This window comes from Heliangelus exortis, chromosome 14, assembly GCF_036169615.1.
Source record: "Heliangelus exortis chromosome 14, bHelExo1.hap1, whole genome shotgun sequence".
NCBI lineage: Eukaryota > Metazoa > Chordata > Aves > Apodiformes > Trochilidae > Heliangelus > Heliangelus exortis.
This window is the reverse complement of record NC_092435.1, coordinates 17,283,769-17,303,384: the sequence shown is the minus strand read 5'-3', so window position 1 is coordinate 17,303,384 and position 19,616 is coordinate 17,283,769. Positions and strand designations below refer to the sequence as shown.

The 19,616-nt window shown below is 45.5% G+C and overlaps 1 protein-coding gene and 2 long non-coding RNA genes across 18 annotated transcripts in view; 2 read left to right on the top strand and 1 right to left on the bottom strand.

The window, feature by feature from the left end:
* The window catches only part of ARHGEF9 (Cdc42 guanine nucleotide exchange factor 9), a 174,187-nt gene extending 162,031 nt beyond the window's left edge, over positions 1–12,156 (top strand). For 8 of the 16 annotated variants that reach the window (XM_071757708.1, XM_071757711.1, XM_071757720.1 and 5 more), the window contains one exon: positions 8,181–12,156. In XM_071757708.1, the coding sequence (XP_071613809.1) occupies positions 8,181–8,362 (182 nt within the window). In that variant the 3' untranslated portion in view covers positions 8,363–12,156. The remainder of the gene's footprint in view (positions 1–8,180) is intronic. The other 8 variants (XM_071757709.1, XM_071757723.1, XM_071757713.1 and 5 more) reach the window with 2 other exon arrangements.
* LOC139802511 (uncharacterized) lies at positions 52–13,841 on the bottom strand. Its single transcript, XR_011728675.1, has 4 exons — positions 13,743–13,841; positions 13,360–13,441; positions 2,876–11,119; positions 52–1,251 (listed from the first exon to the last, which is right to left on the bottom strand). It is a non-coding gene; the product is annotated as an uncharacterized lncRNA (long non-coding RNA).
* Positions 12,581–17,088, top strand: LOC139802514 (uncharacterized). Its single transcript, XR_011728679.1, has 2 exons — positions 12,581–13,010; positions 16,422–17,088. It is a non-coding gene; the product is annotated as an uncharacterized lncRNA (long non-coding RNA).
* Positions 17,089–19,616: the final 2,528 nt, after the last annotated feature.

Here is a 19,616-nt window from a genome sequence, read left to right as displayed (position 1 = left end):
GCACTGATTTTTGAATCTTGCTATATGCATTTTACAGATATTGCCAACATTTTTTTTTTTTTTTTTTTTGCCAAAGGCCTCAGCAGGGAGCTGGGGCTGCATGGCTGAGGCACAGCCCTGGGGGCCAGGAGCAGGCAGGAGGCTGTGCCTGTGTCAGAAGGTTTCTGCCTTTGCCCTCCTGTACCACAGCAGTGGCACTGGAAGGGGTTTTTGGGTGGGTTTGGAGCACCAGTTCCACCTGGAAAGCCACAAAGCTCTGTAGGAGTAGGAGGACTCCCACTGCATCCAACTGAACAGTTCATGCATTTTGCTGTAGGATGCAGCAGGATGCATCTTGGTGGCTGCAGTGGGACTTGACAGCTCAGCAGCCCAACCCAGCACCTCGAGAGCCCTGCTCCTGTGTCACAGGATGCCTGTTACAGATGTGTTTCTAGATTATCTCAGTTGTTCCCTCCACCTCTTAAATGGGAAACCATGGTAATTTCCCTGTCACAGAATACTTGAGGAAGAGAGAAAAGCCGTGAAGGAGGTGAAATGGAAAATGCAATCAACTTTGTTAGAGGTGAAGCAGAAAAACATTTTTCAAATAGTATAAACTGCTGCTTATTTCATGCACTGTTGTACCACACCTCCCAGAAGTATTGCTCTGGAGCTGGCTGGAGTGTGTTTGCAAAGGAAGCATTTAAACCACCCCTGGCTGCAGCAGGCGAGGGAGACACGGAGAGATCAGAGAGGAAACCTTGAACCTCTGCTTATTAAACCAATGGAAACTTTATCCAGGTGATGGAGAGAAAACACAACTCTGCTTTGAGAAATTTTTGATCCCCAAATGAAGGTCCCCTGTGGAGCACCAGTGAGTCCCCTCTGGAAGCAGCCCTCTCTTAACACTCCAGCCCATGCACAGTGCCAGCCCTCCTTCCCAGCTCAGTTAATGAGGGGCAGGGTCAGATTCCAGCAATATGCTCCATGTGCACTACTTATTGGATTGGGCAAAACATAATGATATTTTGGACCAGGTGCCTTAAGACAGCATTAAACCAATTTTTTTTCCTTCTTTAAGTCCATTAGACATAAAGTAGATGGGTAATGTTAGCCCTGCACCTTACCAGCAGCAGGTGGAGAAAAGGTCTGTTTGTTGTTGTTTTTCCTTCTTTTTGCGTTGATTGTTGAAGATTTGGCTCTTGCTTACTGCCCTTTAGCTTTTTTCAGTGTCAGTGTGGTAACTGGGAATAGAATTCAGCATGGTGTCTCCTAGAAACAGAAAAGTAAAAGTTATTTGTCTTGACTTACAAAAACAACAAAAAAAAACCAAACCACCCCACAACCCATTTTAAGCTACAGCCAATCAATTGTGTAACTTTTCTGCAGGTCAGTTGAGGTCCCACTGAGGACCCTCCCTGCCTGCCCTGACACCACAGTGTTAAGATTGCACTGAGCTCCCAGAGTTGTGCTCCTGATTGACTGAAGGAGTAGAAACAAATCTGAAGTTTTCTTGAAAATGGATCCCTTGTGGATCTCCAGTCCATCCTCAATGCAGACAAAGGCTTGTCTGGAATACTTTTTCCATTTCTGAGCATGTGGAAACAGAAGGCTCCTTAAGTGCCTCTGTCCATCAGTGGTGTCTGTTCTGCTGGCCAGTTTTAAACTCCTATAGTGATCAGTGCTTGCAGCTTTCAGATTTTCTGAAAACATTCAGTTTTTTGATCCCCGGCTCTGTCCCCATCTGTCCCCACACAGGACAGTGTGTACAAGGAAGGAACTCATGTTCCTAGAAGCTTTTGGCCAAGGGTGTTGGGGGTGGTTAGAGGTTCCAGTGTTGGAAGGAAACCCCATTCTTAAAGCACTGTTTCCCACTAAAGGTTCCATTTTGGAAAATTAAATATCTGCTCAGGTTCAACAGTGACTTTAGTGCTAGACAGCAGGGCTTCCCACCCCTGGAGAGCTCTTGAGACTCATACAATGCTCCAGCTCCTTCTCTCTGTCCTGTCTATTTTTCTCTGCACTGTGCCACAGCTTCACCAAAGCAGATGCCCTCAGCCCAGACAAGTCTTTAGCCTGGTGGTCTGGGATGTGAGGAAGGAGAGAAACACAGATTCAGTCACCATCACCCCTGACCCTGAGCTTAGAAGGACACTGCTGTTAAATCTGCCCATAAATACTTGGCTATGCAGAGCCAGCAGGGGTTAAACCATCAGCCAGCATGAAGTGCTTTGGCCTGCAGTAAAACACCCTCTGAGTCACTGAATTTTCCTGCTAATTTCTTTCTTTCTGATCACTTGAGCTCATGGCAAACTATGTCATAAAAACCCTGACCCAAACACCCCACAGCTTTTCTCTGACTTCACCCATTCTGCACTTCAAGCTCTCTTCCAGAGAGATGACTCTGTGGTCACACACTCTTGTGCTGGCTGTGTCCAGCTGGAGAGCACAGGTCTCACCAGGTACCTCCTGTGGCTCTCCTGAGTGTTTAAGCCTATTTTATTGCATCTTCATTGCTCACAAGACTGACATGGCCCTGACACGGTTCCCCATCCTGTTCACACATGTCTGCACTGTCTCAGGAGGACTGGAAGAGACTGAGGAACACACAGACAAACCACTTCATCACAAAGAGGCATTTGCATTTGCAGATAATTGGGGTCACCTCTGCTTCATCAGTTTCCCACAGTGTAGGTGAAAGAATGGAGCTAACTGTGTTCTGGGTGACATTTCTCCACAGATGTTGACATCAGTATCATGTTGAGATTCCAACTGAAATAAGTTTGTCAGTCCAGATTCTCCTGTGCTTTCAGCTTGGTGAGGTATTTTAGGTAAGGTTGGGGCAGTGTAGCTACCCAGAAGAGGTGCCATTTAGGGCAGTGATGGATGAACTGACCTCTTCCTATCAAGGGAACAGCTGGAGTGATCTTTGCTTTCAGGGTGCAGAATGCTGGAGGAGAGGGAGGCTTTAGAAATACAAGATGGGATGAATTAGTTTTTACCTGGCTTTGATTAATAAAGTATCATTTATCCCATCTTGCCTTGCTTAGCTTTTGCTTATCATATGAGGAATCATTATCTTAATGTTCAGTGTAATGCCATGAGGTTGTAGCAGCAAATTGATAAATAGACTTGGGAAGGCCAAGTTGCCTCAGTGTTTGTAGATTCTGTGGTTAGCTGTGGAACAGCCAGGACAAAGATCACAGTTTTCCTCTGGTGCACATCTCAAGCTGCAATTGGCTCTTTTCCCTCCCTCTTCCTCCAACACAGAGAAGTTCAGTAGTTGTCAGAAATGGGAATACTGAGCCCAGACCCTGTGTGGTTTGCTAACTCTGAATCTAACTGGCAAATGGCCATGAAGTGCTTTGAGATCCTCTGTTGAAACGTGCTGAAGAAGGGCAAAGGGCTGGACTCATTCAGCCATTACTGCTGATTCCTCTAAATAACTTGTCTCTATTGCAAGAGTAATTAACTGTACAACAATTAGTGTTCTTGAGGTACGCTGGCCACCCCGTGGTGTCTGTGGGTTCCAATATTCAGGAGGAAATGGAATTGACAGGATTTTTGAGCGCAGCTCCTGGAAGATGCAAATTGGCTCAAGGACTCTGAGAGATCAGAGGGAGATGAAAGGTTCCTGAGCACAGCACTGTGTCCTTCCCACCAGCAGCCTCCACTCTACCAGCAGCGAAAGCAGGTGCTGATATTTTACTGTCTCCCACTTGATTCTGGGTAATAACCAGCATGATCTCCAGACAGCTAGGGAGAAGAAAAGCCTGTGAAATAGCTCCTGATCAAAGTATCAGCTAAAATCTGAAAGGTTGAGGATGGGATGAACAGCTTGTAAGGCAAGTTTCCACGGGCAAATCTGAGTGTATTCTGTGTGTGCTTTGTACTGACTCTGGCGAGGTGCAGTGTTGGTGTAGCTGTCCTGCTGTAGTACACCTGAGTCTGTCTGCACGTCTGTCTCCATGTGGGCTGCCTGTGAGTCAATAGCATGCTCCTAAGTCTTCAAGTGCTGCTGAAGTTGTGCTGTAACCTCAAATAGAAGAGACACTTGGAAAAAAAGAACTAGAAGGGAAAAAAAAAGAGACAGCTTTAAATCTTTTTAATTGTGGGTTGTATTTTTTTTTTTTCCGAGCTGAGAAATCCAAAACATTGTGGTGACGTTGCCTTGGACTAAAAAAAGACATGATTTGAGCTGACAGTGCAGCATCTCTCTTCCCCAGTTTTGTCTAGCCAAATTATAAACCCTGGAGTTTTCTTCTTCTCATTTTGAACAGATTTCCACAACCCCCACCCTGCTGAACGATCTTGCTATGCAGCTGCAGCCTTTATATTCTGCCACAGTGCAGAATGATGCATGAACCAGCAGAAGGAGCTCCAGGTCTGGTCATTGGTGCAGAGCTGCTTGCTCACACCTCGGGAAGGCAGCAGGGCAGCTGTGTCTGGCAATCCTGATTCACCCAGCCACTCTTTCCCTTTGCACTTCGAATTCTTTTCACCAAGCAGCCCCCAAATTGCATTGCAAGAGCTTTGCTCCTTTCTGTCTGTTGAGCTGCAGTGGAGTTATGGGTTTGCATATTAAAACAAATCCCTTAAGAGACAATTTTGTAACAAGGGCCCCGAGTTCTGCTGAGGGAGCAAACCACATCAGAACAGAAAATTCCCAACATGTCATACTTTTTCTCAGAATTGCTTTCTCATGATTTAAAGATGTGAAGATGAGGACAATCTCCCTCCTTCCCCATCCCCAGTTCCTGTGTTCCACCTTGCCAAGAACATGGGCATATTAGAACCACAAAGGAAGCCATTCTTGGGTATCTCAGGTTCACAGGGAAATGTATTCTTAACTGAATTCTCAGCCTGACTTGCCAGAGCACAAATGTTTTTGTATTTGCATGCCCACACACCCACAGGAATGATGCATGCCACTGAGATCCGTGGTCTGGATCATTAGGCCATGGAGGCCAGTTGATAAATATGATAAATATGCATAAATATGCAAACCTTCAGCTGCTTATTCAAGTAGAACCAGCCAGGAGGTTTTGATGTCCACCCAGCTCAGATGTCAGTGCCAATAGGCTGGATCCTTGGGCAGGACCACACAACCAGCTTGGAGAACACAGGTCTGAGTTCCTGTACTGAGGGAGGTGGCAGTGGGTATGTTTCAGGCAAGGACAGACATTTTTCAGGAGTCTGGACCCAAAAGGTTGTTTTAGGAAAGAACTGATGAATGTGGTTTGCTAGTGATCTAGCCAGGGGAGTCTTGCCTTTTTCTCTTGTGGAGAAGACAGACTATGGATTACATTCTTTGCAGTGTAACTCCATCAGTGTCAGTGGACTTCAGCCAGACTGTCCTTTCTCTACCTCTTCAGCCTTCCAAGTGCATAACATTTTGCTGATGTGGGAGGTTTCTTAGAATGTCAGTATCGTGATTAACATACATTAATTCACCCTCCAGAAAGTGGTTTAGAGACATATAAAGAGCTCAGCCCAGCTCAGCATGGCAGAGCTGCTGCCTCACAAGGCTGGCTGCTCCTCTGCAGCCACAGGATGACAAAGACATTGGGCCCTGTCATTTAAGCAATGTGGTTTTAAGGTCTTTCAAAGCTAGAAACAATTGCTGTGTGTCCTGTAGTAGCAGCTTTACATTCACAGCTCTTTTGTGTTGTGGAATGTTAAGTTAGTAATCTTGGTAGGACCTTTGGGTCAGTCGAAGTGCCAAACAGCTTCCTGGACAGAAGGGATAATTCCCACTTGTAGCAATGTCAGGGATCAGTACCAGATCCTAACCTTCCCACAGATCCTAAAATTCCTCAGCAGGTTCTGCTGGGACAAGTGGCCAAGGCACTAAAGGCTGGTGGCCTCCAGAAGATTATCTGCACTCTGGGATGGGTTCAGGTCTAGAGCTTGCCCTGAAGAGCAGATTCTGCAGTTGGTTATGCTGCCCATACACTGACCTGCATTCTGGCCAAGGAACGTCGAGCTGGACAGTAGCAGAAGTAGAAGGGATGAAAGAGGTTGGGCAGAGAAGAGTTCTGGTCACACTCTACCCTTCTGGGACATCACTGACCTCAGTCACATATCATGGTAAATTTCAGCTGATGGTTGGGGCCTGCCAACAAGGGCAGTACAGAGATTGGCTCAGGTATCCTAGAACTGACCCTGTCCAAGTTTGACCCCAGGACAGAAAGGGCTCTGGGGCTGCAGTCTGCTCTCCATGTTTTCTGTAGGATAGATGAGCTTGGGAAAGGCTCAGGAACAGGAAACTGTTGCTGAGTAACTCCATTCCAGCATGCAGGTACAAATGCAGAACATCTCCAGGTCTTTCTTTTCAACTCAGTTTGAAATACTAGCTGTGATGAATTTGTTAAAGGTCAGTGAGTATGAATCACGGAGCAGTTTTTGCCCACCACAAGGAAGGCTCTTGGTTACTCCCTACAGTGGACAGAGAGCTGCATGATTTGATGGCATTTGCTGTAAAGATGGAGAAATCAGTTAGATGTAGTCAAGGTGATATCTCCATTTAGTCTGAACCTTTTGAAGATTTTAACAGTTCTTGACTGGTAAATTCTATGGCAAGGGGAAGCGAATTAATTCTCTTTCCTAAAGAGAAAGTCTTTTAGCTTTGTATCTAAAGCAGGTCCCAAAATACCAAGCACCAATGTACAGAAGTTGCCCAATGAGCTCCATGGGTGCATTTATGAGGGTTTTTTGTTTTTTTTTTTCCTTTGTCTGTAAGTACCTGACTGTGTGCAGCCTTCCTGTGCCCGGGCCGGCGCTGGTCCCGCACCGCATGTGTCTGTGTGTGGGTAGGAACTGAATGCAAAGACTCACATTTCTTTTACACACGTTGCTGTGGTACCTGGGTGCTAATCACCGTATTTTGCCTTCTCTAGCACCTTCCCAGCTGAGGATCTCAAAGTGTTTTACAAACATTAATTAATTTAGCTTCACAACCCTCGTGTGAGGTAGGTGGGTGATGCCATCCCGCTTTCCAGATGAGGACACTGATCTGCTTGGGTAGAGTCACCTCGCTCCTGCGGTTAAAGCCAGGGGAGGCGATGGCCTCGAGCTGGCCCGTGCGAAGCTGCCACCCCGCAGAAGGAAGAGCAGTTCTGCATGCAGCAGAGGGGATCCAGAGATGGCCAGAGCTTACAGCAACCTGCTTCAGAGCCCTGCTCCTCCCTCCTTCCTGCCCTTCTCTGGAGTTGTGCTGCCCTGCGGCTGGAGGAGGGGCTGTCCCTCAGCAGTGGTGTTGCGGGAAGGAAATGCAGAAGCAGCGGTGTCACTGTTCTCTCTAGGCTTCACCTTGGCCGTGACTTCTGTTCCACCCAGTGCCACCCTTTCTACACCATCCTTTACAACAGGCTGACTAGGTCCCAGCTTCCTGAAGCTCCCCTTTTCCCTGGGAAAGCCTAAGGGCAGCGTCCCCTCACCCTGTCCTTGCACAGGTGACATGGGAATTCCACATCTGGAACCTCCAAGTGTAGCCTTGCCAGTCCATCCATTGCTACCAGTTTGGATTGAGCAGAATCAGCCTTTTCTGCCTGGCGTGCAGCTGTTTTTGGCTGAAACCAGACTGGTTTAAAATGAACCCTATGGAAAAGTCCTACAAAGTTTCCTTAAAAAAAAATCATGAGTTGCCCTTCGTGTAGGCAGAGTAGAGCAGGAGCAGCTTTGTTCCCTTCTGGCACAGGAACCTGTATCGAGGTGTCCTCGGGGTGACCCTGCTTGGGGCTGGTCACCGGGGCGTGTTGGGCCAAAACTGCTTTCCAGGTGTAGCTGGGAGGGAGGGTGAAAAGAAGCTCAGAAACAGCAAGTGTTAAACGTGTGAGCGGGTGGAAGGATGCAGTTGTTGGCCTTCATCTGACCAGAGTGATGTTGTGCATGGCTTGGCCGTGTTTGGGCCTCCTTAGGTCACACAGGACTTTTCCATGAGGGACGGCAAAACTCTGCCAGTACAAAAGTAATGGATCTTTTCCCCATCTTGAACTCGTGGTCTAGTGTAGGCAGGCTCTGAGCTGAGAGTTCAGGCAGCTGCTGCATTCCTCCATAGATCTGCTGTCTCTAGCACGCCTCCCTGTTGCTTGGGACCCTGGTTATTAAGTGCTAAGAAGCGATAGCATGACGAAGAAAGACTATTGACCCAATTGCACTTTGACTGATCTGTTTCTTTTTCCCCCCAATCATCGATGCAGGTGTGAGCTACTCCAAGTCGGTTCCTCCAGCCTACCCACCACCCCAGGATCCATTAAATCAGGGACAATACATGGTGACAGATGGCATATCCCAGTCCCAGGTCTTCGAGTTCACCGAACCCAGACGCAGCCAGGCACCATTCTGGCAAAACTTCAGCAGGTTAACACCATTCAAAAAATAATACCTAGAGAGATGGAGAATTTTAACTTAAAAGAACTAAAATTTAAAAATAAAAATAAATAAAATTATATTTATAGATGGACCTTTTTTCGGAGAAGCACTGTTGCAACTAAATATATATACCTATATATATATATACACACATTTAAAAATAATAATATATATACATATATGTATATATATAGAAGGACCAAAAACTTTTTTTGTTGTTTTTGGGAAGCAATCTGCTACTAGATAGTAGGAAGCACCAATGATTTCTAACCATGTGACCTATTTTATTTTATTCCATTGGTTGGACATCTTTTTTTTTTTTCCTGTTTGTTTTTTTTTCCTTCTTCATTTTCATTCAAGTCGTCATTGGCATCCCAGAATGCTTTCTCGCTTGTGTGAATTCGTCATGGAAGTTCCTCATGGACAACATTGGTGTATATTTTATTTGATTTTATTTATGGGGGGGTTGTTTGTTTTTTGGAGTGCTGGGAGACCTCTGCTCCCTCTCCCTCCCTCTCCGTCCCTTCCTTGGCTGTCCCTGGAGTTTCCATTTCAATGAAGAGCATCGACCCTCTCCCCGTCCTGCATTCTCTGGTCTGACTCGTGCCTGTCTGGATGTGCTCCTTTGTGCACCATGCTCTGCTGCTCAGTATTTCTCTGGCTTTAACTGTTTTGTTGTGGGCAGGTGAAGACAAGCAGAGGGGGATCAGCTATTTAGGAAGTGAGAGATGGGTTTTCCTCAGTTAAGTTTTTGCAGTTTTTTTTCATTTTTTTCAAAGCGCTGTCTTTTTCTCAATTCAGTGTGATTCCTTCACACTGAGAGTTAAGGCTGAGAAAAGAATATCAGAGGCTTTTTTATTTCCTTTGCATTTGGTTTTGTTTCAGTGGGGTTATCTTTGATTTTTTTTCTTTTTAAGCTGGGACATGACTCTGAAAAGCCCACTCCTATCTTTGCTTCCCCACGCAAAGATAAAAGCTTAAAAACTGATGGCTTCACGCCCTCCATTCCAGCTAGAGGAAAACTGGCTATTAGGCTCCAACAAATGGCCACTTTTCTTCCTTCAGGAACTAAGGTCCCATCCTGTTGGCCACACTCCTGCCTGCACAGAACCACATTAATGACCCAGTAATTGCCACTGACAGGAGCAGTGAGCCCCCCAGGGAGGACCATGCCTGCACTCACTGCCTGCTCCACTCTGTTGGGTGTCAGACCCCTGGCTTCACTTGGGCACTGATCTCCCACCCACTCCATGAGCTGCTGGTAGTGACCCCTTAGGAAAGGTCATTGCCTAAGTAATTAGAAGGATTAACCTGATATTTAATGCACCCAAGCTGCAGAGGAGTTGAGGAGTTGCTTTAGGAAAGCTGTGGATGAGACCTGGGAAGTTGAGCTGGATGGTTGTGATTAGGTGACCAAAATCAGTGCTGGGTTCAATCTGAAGGGTGTCCAAGGGTCATTAGAAGTGCATCAGTGCAAGCAGGCTCTGGAGTGAGCAGCCAAATTCTCCAGGTCTCTTTCTCTCTCTTTTTCTCCCTCTGGAGATTCATAGCTCTGTTTTCAAAGACAGTTCCTACCATTTCAGCCTTAAGTACATTCGTTTGCAAGTGCAAAAGCTTATGTTTAAGCTTGTAAAACAAATCGTTGTGCACCAGAATGATTTTTTTTCCTAGGGCAAATGAGACTCTTTAAGCAGATTTAGAAGATGAACTTTGCAAAGCTGTTCTGCAAGCTCCTTTGAAAATGGGGGATGAAGTGATTGATCACGGTATTTATAATTTTCTTTTGAATCTGATACAGCACATAAGCCCTCCAGGCCAACTAGCATGGAGATACTTTTTTTTTTTTTTCTCCCCTAAGAAGTGCAAGCAAATGGGAAGAGCAGAGAGTATGATTACAGTGTTTCCATGGAGCCTGGTCTATTTCAGGACATTTTACAAGGTAGTGGCTATGGTTTTTTGATTTTTTTTTTTAAGTACAAAAAAGAATCTCAGTACTTTTTAGTAATCTAGAAACTATCAATAAAGAGCAAAGCCAGGTTAGTGTTTTGGAAAGGAAGAGTGGCCCCTCTGTGACAGGCAGCAGTGAAACACCAGGAATCCCAAATAGAAGGCAACCCAATTTTATATTATCTTATTTTTATGCTCTTCTGTCTTTGCATTTTTATGGTCAGATTTGAGTACTGGATATGTAGCAAATATTATTTTGTTTCTTTAAGAGAATGGGTGTTTAAAGAAGTGAATAAGATGGGTTCTCAGGGGTTAACAGAAATGTTTTACTATTTTGGAATGGCTGGAGAGATGCAGAGAGAGAGAGAGAAAGAGAGAGAGATTACAGACTGTTGTCAACATGATGAAAATTTCACTTATTCCTTTGCCTTTTTAATTGCTTAGGGGAAAAAAAAAAAGTAACAAGGACATTAGTTAAGCCTGTTCATTTACTGTTTTGTGCCTCAGAGAGTGAGAATGAGACATCCATAATTTTTATGAGAAGATGCTTCCTAAATATTCAGCACTAGGAAAAAAGAAACACCACCGCCACACCATTATTTGCATCATAAATCAAGACTCGGTTGATCTGACAAGGCCACTTGTTGGACTCACAGCTTCTTTCTTAAAAGGAAAGCCAAACCCAACTAGTGTTGCTCGTGCTTGCCGGAGCCAGGCGGCAGGCAGAGCAGATGCAGGCGTTTGTTCCAGAGGGAAGAAGGGCTTGGCCCTCAGGCATGGCATTGGAGAAAGCTCTTCCCCTCCATAAATTGCCAAGGTGCTGCAAGAGATGGAGCATTATCACAAAGAAGAACCAGCACTGGGTCCCACTTTTGCTGCCTACCGTGGCTTTCCCAATAGGGAGCAGGGTTGGGCTGCCTCGTGTGTCCGAAGGCGCTGGAAGCAGCGCAGATGGGATCAGATTGGGGTGATTTTGACTGAGCATCTGATACAGACTTTCATTTCAATGCCAGACAGGAGGAACCCACTTTACCATTCCATATGCAGAAACAAGAGAGTTGTAACAAACTTACATGTTTACGGTATTTCTCTGGCTGAATCTATATATATATATAAACTACAAATACCCTCTCCCCTAGGTAAATGACATGCATTACCCCCCTGACCTAGACACTAGGATCTAAATTCAAGACTTTCGCCTCCCCACCCTCTCCAAAAAGATCAAACAAGAACCAACCTAGGTGCATCTAACAGTTGTAAATAGAAAAAATACTACATAGAGAAATATATTTGAAATTTGTTTCAGTTTCTGGATGGTCACTGGCCATCCTTTGCAATGTTATTGATAGTACACTGTGGTGCTTTGGGTTTCTGGTTTTGTTCTCTTTATGCTCTGTCATCTTTTCATTGCAGCTACATTTCAGGGAACATGTATATTTAGTAGCTATTGTAAGTTCTGCATGGCATCACCAAGCTTATTTTTCCTTAAGAAGAAAAGAAGAGTCTGTAGGAGTTTAAAGGCACTATGACGACAGGGACTTGTAGCAGAGAATTTAAAAAAAAAAAAAAAAAAGGTTTTTAAAATTCTAGTTTGAAGCCAAATACTGATATTTTAGTGCTTTTGGGGTTTTAACAGTAAGAGAAAAAAAAAAAAAAGAAAAAAAAAAAGGATTTTGGTAACCCAGCTGATCCGCACTTGCCAGTTTTATTATTTTGTTTATATTGGACTGTTTGACCCTGTCAAACAAGTGTCAAAGTTGTGTGTATAAAACAAAAAAAGTGTTTAAAAAAGTGTTGTAAAGACACTGAGCCTTATGAAAATATTTATGGAATTAAATAAAAAGAAGTGAAAAGGCATCTGAAGGCATTTTAAATCATTTTCCTCAGAGCGGTCTCACTCTTCCCAAAGGCTGAGCACGAATTGCTGGGGTGGGGCTCCAGCTTGTCAGCAGAGCAGACACTAAGACATTGGTGTGTAACCAAAAAATAGATTTGTTCTGGAAATACCCCACCTCCCCTTTGCTTTGTGTCCTCCATCTGAACTGAGTGAGATGATTAATGAGTAGCTGGAGGTTCACAACTGACAAAATCCTGCCTTGCAAGTGCTGGCAGGGGCTGCTCCAAGTCGAGCTTGGATCAAGTCTTCTGTGAAACATGGTTTTAAAATGCTTTCTGTTCCTGAACTTTGCTCAGCTCCAGCCCCAACTTCGGCTTGAAGACAGCCAAATTCTCCAGCCAGACATCTGATGACAAGTAAGAAGTATTTCAGAGTGTGTGGCAGTAGAGCAGAGGGTGGGTTGCTGAGGGCAGGAGACCTGGCCCCAGGCTGCCCATCTGCAGGGGGCTGTGCCCGGGGAGATGAGCAGGATCCTGCCCTGGGTTTCCCTTGGCCTGGAGGGAGCAGGTGCCCACAGGGGAAGAAAATGGGATTCTTTACCCCTGAAGGGCAGAGTGTTCTCTCCAGAAAGCCAGAGGCATTTCCCAGGTAAGACAGTTGAGTCATGTGTTTCTAGACATCCCAAAAATACAGGCAAGAGCAGTGGGGTTATCCCACCTCGGCATCCAGACCCGGCAGCGGTTGGGAGCGGTGCCTGGCGTCGTGTGGACAAACTCGTGGGTTCCTGGGAGGAACTGAGCCCAGAGAGCTGCCTTCCCGGGAAGGACACTGACTTCCTGCTCTTCCCTATCTGTCCTGCCAGTGCCTCTCTTGGGTGAGTGATGGCCACTTTGCTGGCACACGGACCGACCGCGGCTTCAGTGCACACAGATTAGGAAAGGAGTCAGACAAGGGGACAACAAAAAAAAATGCAAGACCCAAGCAGCTCTGCTTGGGGAGATGGGGAGAGAGACAGCATAGAGGCAAAGCTGTGAGCATGAAGGCTCCTGCAGGGCCAGAGTCTGAGCAGGTTCAGGAGCAGCTCTCAAACATCACAGCTTCACATTTGCCTACTGCTTCAGCAATACCCCAAGCCAAGCTTTTTTTTTTTTTTTTTTTTTTCTCTTGCTTACATTACTGCTTGCAATGAAGAGGACACTGGTGCTGTGCTGGGGTTCACCTACCTGTCCAAATGATCCCATTTTTCCTGCAGCACATAACTGAAGGTCCTCGGGAGGCCTGGCACAGCGCTGGTTCCGAAGCATGCTGCTGGGCAGAGCAAACCCAAAATACAGTTACATATAAACCCCTCCTTGAAGAACACCTTTCCTACCCACAACACCATCTTGACAGGCTAAAAAAGTTGTTTCCCAGAGTTTTGCACTCCCCTCTCTGTGGGGAAGACTTGGGGGGGGAGGGTGGTCAGGGGGAGCATGACCGAGTTGTGTGATGGACAAAAAAAAAAAAAACAACAAAAACCAAACTGACAAAGGGAATGGGGAAGACACCCAGCGTGTGAACTGGGAGCAAGAGCCCCACCAAAGCTTCCTGAGCAGTGATCACTGACCTCCTGCCCCTGCAGCACGCTCCCACCCCAGCTTGCTTTCCCAGCAGTGGCCAGAGAGAAGGGCACTCCACAGCCAGGAATGCCACTGCAGCCTGTAGTTGGTTTAAGTGTTTAACTTGGTGACAATATTTGTTTGGTTTTCAGCTTTCTCTGGCCACCTAGCATTCAGCCAGCTACTATGAACTTTGGTTGCATAAAACAAAACAAACAAACAAAAAACCTAAAACCAAAGAAACCCAGTTTAAAATTAATTTGTCTTGCGGGGTGCTAGGTATTTGTCAGGCTGTAACAGACCAACTCAACCCTCAAAGGAAGCAGCAGGGGCACAACAGGACAGCTGTGGCCAGCTGATCCTCAAGAGCTTGATTCAGGTGGTCACTGAAACACGTGCCCAAGGCCAGCAATTTGCACCAGAGCTTTTATTGCTAATGTGTAAAAAAAGCACAGAACTCGGGCCTCAGAATGAACAATACTCAGTAGGAAAATGACCTTAAAATTAACCCGTGTTTGGATTCTGCCTGTTTTGGTGGGGCTGTCATGCTACGTGTGGGCAGAGTCAGACCCTGGCTCCACTTGGGAATTGTAATAGAGTAAGTAGAATAAGTAAAGCTTTTAGGCTCTGTGACATGAGAGAAATGTTGTATGAACACCATATACATCAAAGCTATCTCTGTTGTAGCTGTGTGTGTATCCATGGGATTACAGCTGAGCTTTTCCTTTTTAAGGGATCAGTCTTTCCATCTGACTGATGGTGCTGGGATTACAAAGCCCAACCTGACCCAAACAATAAATTCTCAACTTGTTGTGCTGTAGCTAAGAAGCAGCACCAGGTGTTGCAAAGAACAGTACCAGGTCAGAATCCTCCAAAGCATGTAATGCACCATCTGTGCTGGGTTATTAAAGAACTAACTGGAACTGCACATTGCTGGGGATGCAGGGGGAATAATTGGCATTTTTAAGACTCTTTCTAATATATATATTTAGATTGCTTTCTAGATCTGCTTCTAGAGAAGCTTCTAGATTACATTTCTAGAGCTGCTTCTGGAACAGCCCTGGGTAACTTTTCTAGAGCTGCATTTAGAGTAGCTTCTAAAACTATTTTTAGAGCCACCTCTAGAGCAGCTTCTAGATTACTTTCTAAGTTTACTTCTAAAGTACTCCCAGTGTTGCTTTCTAGAGTTACCACTAGAGTCACCTCTAGAGTGCTTTCAGAGTTACTTCTATAGTGCTTTCTAGAGTTACATATATATAAAAAAAAATTAAACCCTCGCAGAAACATTTGCTTCATAAAGAAAATAACAGTGCTTGAAAAAGTGCAGTGTTCTGGGGCATCTCATTGAGCAGGTTTCATTTTGATTGCAGCCAAGGGCTGTGCACACAAAGGTCTCTGTGCACTGGCACTTTACTGCCCTGCACAACATGCACAGCTAGAGCCCATCTGGCTTTTATACCCATTGTACAGCTGGAGGGGAAAAGACACCTTTTTTTCATAGGATCTAAGTATTTCAGGATAAACCATGGTACTAAATTGGCTCATAAATAACCTCAGAATTCAGACTCCAAGAGAACTCAATGGTACCTTGCTGGCTGGTCCTGGAATTCAGTGGAAGTTAACTTCTGGAGAAGCATTGAGAGAATACATTGACATATCTGATTCTTGTCTTAGCTCACTTTTACCAAAGCTGGGAACCTTTTACTCATGAAGCAAGCACCCTGAAGGTGTGTACCTGTGCATTCAAGCCTTTCCAAGTTCATAGGAAAGAAGAAATGAGGCACAGTTTGCCCTGGGTTGTGATATCAAACAGGTAACAGCTGTCAGCCATACCAGCAGGACCAGAACTCCTCTGATTTGTAAAGGAGCCATCCCAACTCCCCCTGGAATATGTGGGATTTTTTCAACATATCTGTATAAATGAGGTTTAAAAAAAAAAAAAAAAAAGTAAAAAAAAAATAAATCCCTCATTACTGCTTCCTGAACTGGTATAAATCAGAATAATCCCAGTGACCTACCACAGGCTTACTACAGGTGTAACTGAAAGCAGTACTTGATCCACAGGTTTAGTGACTGACCTGAGCTAGACTGGAAATGGTTAGAAATTATTTACTTCCACTTAAGAGGAAGTACCACTTCCTCCTAAAGACAATCATTCTTAAGGTAGGTTTCATATAGGCTGGGTTGATGCTGTATCACATTCATTGCAAAACACTGCACAAATGTGAAGAAACAGCAGGTTTGAACAAATTAATTATTTACAGCTACAGAAGTCACTGGCAGGGAAATTACACTAATTGTAAAAAATTCTGTCACATGCTGCCTTATCTGACTTAAGTCACATCCTTTTTATTCTGTAATTTATTTTGGCTTGGTTTGGCTGGAGCCATGCTGTGTTGTGTTGGTGTCCATGGCCCTCACAATCCCAGGGAACACCCAGGTGACACAAAACCTGGGGCAGGCACCAAGAGCCCTGCTCCAACTGGCACAGACACTGGTACCTGTTACATGGGTGGGTGCTGTGTGTCCACATGAGGAGGGTCAGGAACAGGGGGGGGTTATTGTCTCCTGTCAGGGAGCTGTAACCATGTCACCACCTGCCTTAACAGAGCCCTTATCCTACAGGCTGGTTTTGAGGGAATATGTGACCAATGCACTGATTTCCTCAAAGTTTCACTCCCCCACAGATACAGGGCAGCAAGAGAGGAGTTCCTGGCCAGCCCTGCTGCTACGGTGGTTTCGTGCCATACAAAGGAAATCCAAAGTCTTTGGACCAGGAAAAGAAAATAGCAGCAAATACAATAAATACTTGTAGCTGTGGTGAGAGCCGGGACGGGTGCCGTGGTCTCTGGTTCTGCTCCCAGGACAGTGCCCGGTCTCTAAGGACTGCAAGCCTGCAGGTTCCCCACAAAGCTGCTGTGTTTGGCCCTGCTGAACCCCTGCCTGAAGGCATCTGCTGTGTGTTGGTGACACTACAGGTGACTGACTGCAAAGGTGACACTGAAGGGGCTTTGCCATGCAAGGTATGTATCCTACCTGCAGCCCCTGCCCCGGCCTGGAGCCTGCCTGGCAGGTGTGGGCAGGATCTCTGGGGCAAGAAGAAAATGGATGGAGAAAAAACAAGATATTTTTTTTTTCTTTTTTTTTGCTTGTGTGGCACAGAGCAAGGGCTGACTGAGGGCGTGTGGCCTGCCCACTGCCTGTGCTGCTGGCCAGCTGGAGAGGCAAGTGTGCAGCCAAACTGCTCAAGGACGTGTCACGCTGTTGTTACTGGTGTTGCTAGTGCAGTTACACTGGCCTTATTGTGACTGTCTGGATGTACCATTAAACAAGTTTGATTTTGTTGCCTGATTACAGATGAGTGGTTTTAGACTTGCACATAATTTAGTGCTATCCAGGGGCTCCATTACTGACATCTCTGGACAGGGAGAAGCAAGTTGTTTGCTGTGTGTGGACACGGTGTGGTTTTTATCCTGGAGTGGGTGGTAACAACACTTACCTGGCAAATGGAAGCAGCAGTTGGGGTTTCCCATCCACTTCTTGCACCTTCTTGCTCTTGGTACACATGGGAAACCTGACTGCAGAATTCAAGGTAGCAGGGACTGTGTTCATGATGTCTCCTGGGGGGGAAATTAATAAGAAATCAGAACATATAAAAGAGGCATCACCCACCAGAGCCCATGTCTGCTGCTGAAGTGTTCCTACATGCTCCCCAGACAGACCCATTTTGAGTCAGACAAGAAACAGTGTCAGGAGCTAATGAGGATGTTTTAAAGTTGGGGAATAACAGCTCCCTGACCAGCTAACAACGTGGGGAGAGCCATGTGGAGCCTGCTGTTTTTTGCCCTGGCTCTTTAGTTCTTTTGTCTTCTCACAAAAAAAGCCATGTGAGTAATACCCAGTCATGTAGAAGGTTAAAGGCTGTATTTATTCTGCACAAAACACAAAGCTTTTGCTGGAAGAGAAAGGCTGATAGCAAAGTCCTGTGCTCTTCCCATGTTGGAGAATGAGAAATTTGGAGAGGGCAGTAGAAGAAGGACATTGTCCTCAGTGACAGGCATTGTTTAGACCTGCATCAAACAAGCATGAACTGTCTGTAACAGCAGGATCTGTTCACTTGGATCTGCTCATGTGTATGGCCATTGCCAGGTGTACAAAGAGTTAGAAGACCAACAGAAATATTGTGATGGGCTGCCTTTGTGCCAGTGGAAACAGATGGTTTAAATAAATAACCACGTCCCTGCAGTTTTTCTGTGCAAACATTGCTGCAGAGACCCTTCAAGTGAAGCAAAGCATAAAAATAACCCAGGCAGTGAAGTTGGTCGCTGCTCCTGTCTGGTCTAGCAGAGCACTCAGAGCAAACTGCAGGCAGATTGCAGGCTAAGTGGGCTGTAAAAAGGCTTCACAAACGAAGGTGGGATTAACGACATAGTAACACTTGTCCGAGTAAAATATATTGGGTTCTTTGTTGTTGTTGTGTTGGGGTTTTTTTGTTAAATTGTTCTCCTTGACTTACAGCTCATACTAAGTTGAAGCTGCTCTTGATGAAGCATTGCTATTATTTTGCTCCTGAGAACAGAGCTCAGTGCTAAAGCTGGTGAATTATTAGCCTGGCAGACTGAGGTGATGGGAAGAGGGTGGTCTGCAAGGAAAATCATTACAAACATGCCAGCAAAAGAAATTTCAGCAGTATTTGGAAGGAACAGAAAGGTCAAGGGCTTACAAAAGGACTAAAGCTGGTACTGATCAGAGGGAATGGGGTGCAGAGCTCAGTGTCAGCTGCAGCCATCAGGGACCCTGCACAGTGAATGCCTCCTCAGGCCTGGTAAGCACCTGCCTCTTCTGGGGTGCCACCTCGCTGGAGGGGCCACCCCAAACTGCCACACTGGACATTTGTCACACCTCGGGCCCCTCCGAAGAAGCAGCAAGTGTTTCTAGCCAGATGGTCCTGGAGAGACAAACACCCTGCCCATGCCAGGGGCAGCTGCACAGCACTGTGTGTTCCCAGCCCATCCTGTGGCCAGCCAGTTCACTGCCTCCCATCCTTATGGCTACCTTTAGACTTACAAATTGATGTATTTCTTCCCCTCTTATATTGGGTTTTTTTTCCTATCTTTCTTTTCCTCCCTCATTTTTCTTCCTCTCCTTTTTTTCTCTTTCCTCTTTGCTTTTTGATTTTCTTTTGTATTTGATTCATTACCTTCTCACTTCCCAGACTCATCTTGCAACTACAGCTTGTTCAGAAATTGAAGACTTCTTTCATCACCCTATTTCCCTGCTCTGACCAGCACTGAGAGTTGTAAATCCTTGATCAGTGAGGTGATTCACAAGCTCCTCTGCTTTCTGCTTGTGATTTTTATCATGTGCTGCAATTTACAGGCAAATTTTCTTCTTTCTTATTATCTGCCAGCTCAGTGACATTACAGAAATAAAGCTCAGTGTGTGCATTCACTTGTGACAAGGAGGTTGCTGGAATGTTACTGATTGGCCATTAGTTCTGCAGTGTTGTAATGGCACACACAAACCATGAGTGAGCCATTTCAACAGCACCATTTCTTCCAGTCCCATTATTTCTTGTTATTTGTGTAACAGTGCCTAGAAGCCCAGCAGAGGTTGGGAAAGCACCCACTGTGCTTGGGTACTGTGCACACACACACAGATTCTCATTTAATAATGAGAAAAATCAGCACACCAAAAGGTGAGGGTGTCCTGACACTGCCCAGCATGCTGCCACTTGGCACCTCACTTCTGTGTCCAGGAGCTGGAGCACAAGCTGTTAAGATTGCACCTGAAGCCTGGGTTAAGGACAACCCTAAACTTAGATGTTTCGGCCCCATATTTTGACTCAACTGAAGAATAACAATAATAATAACAATAATAGT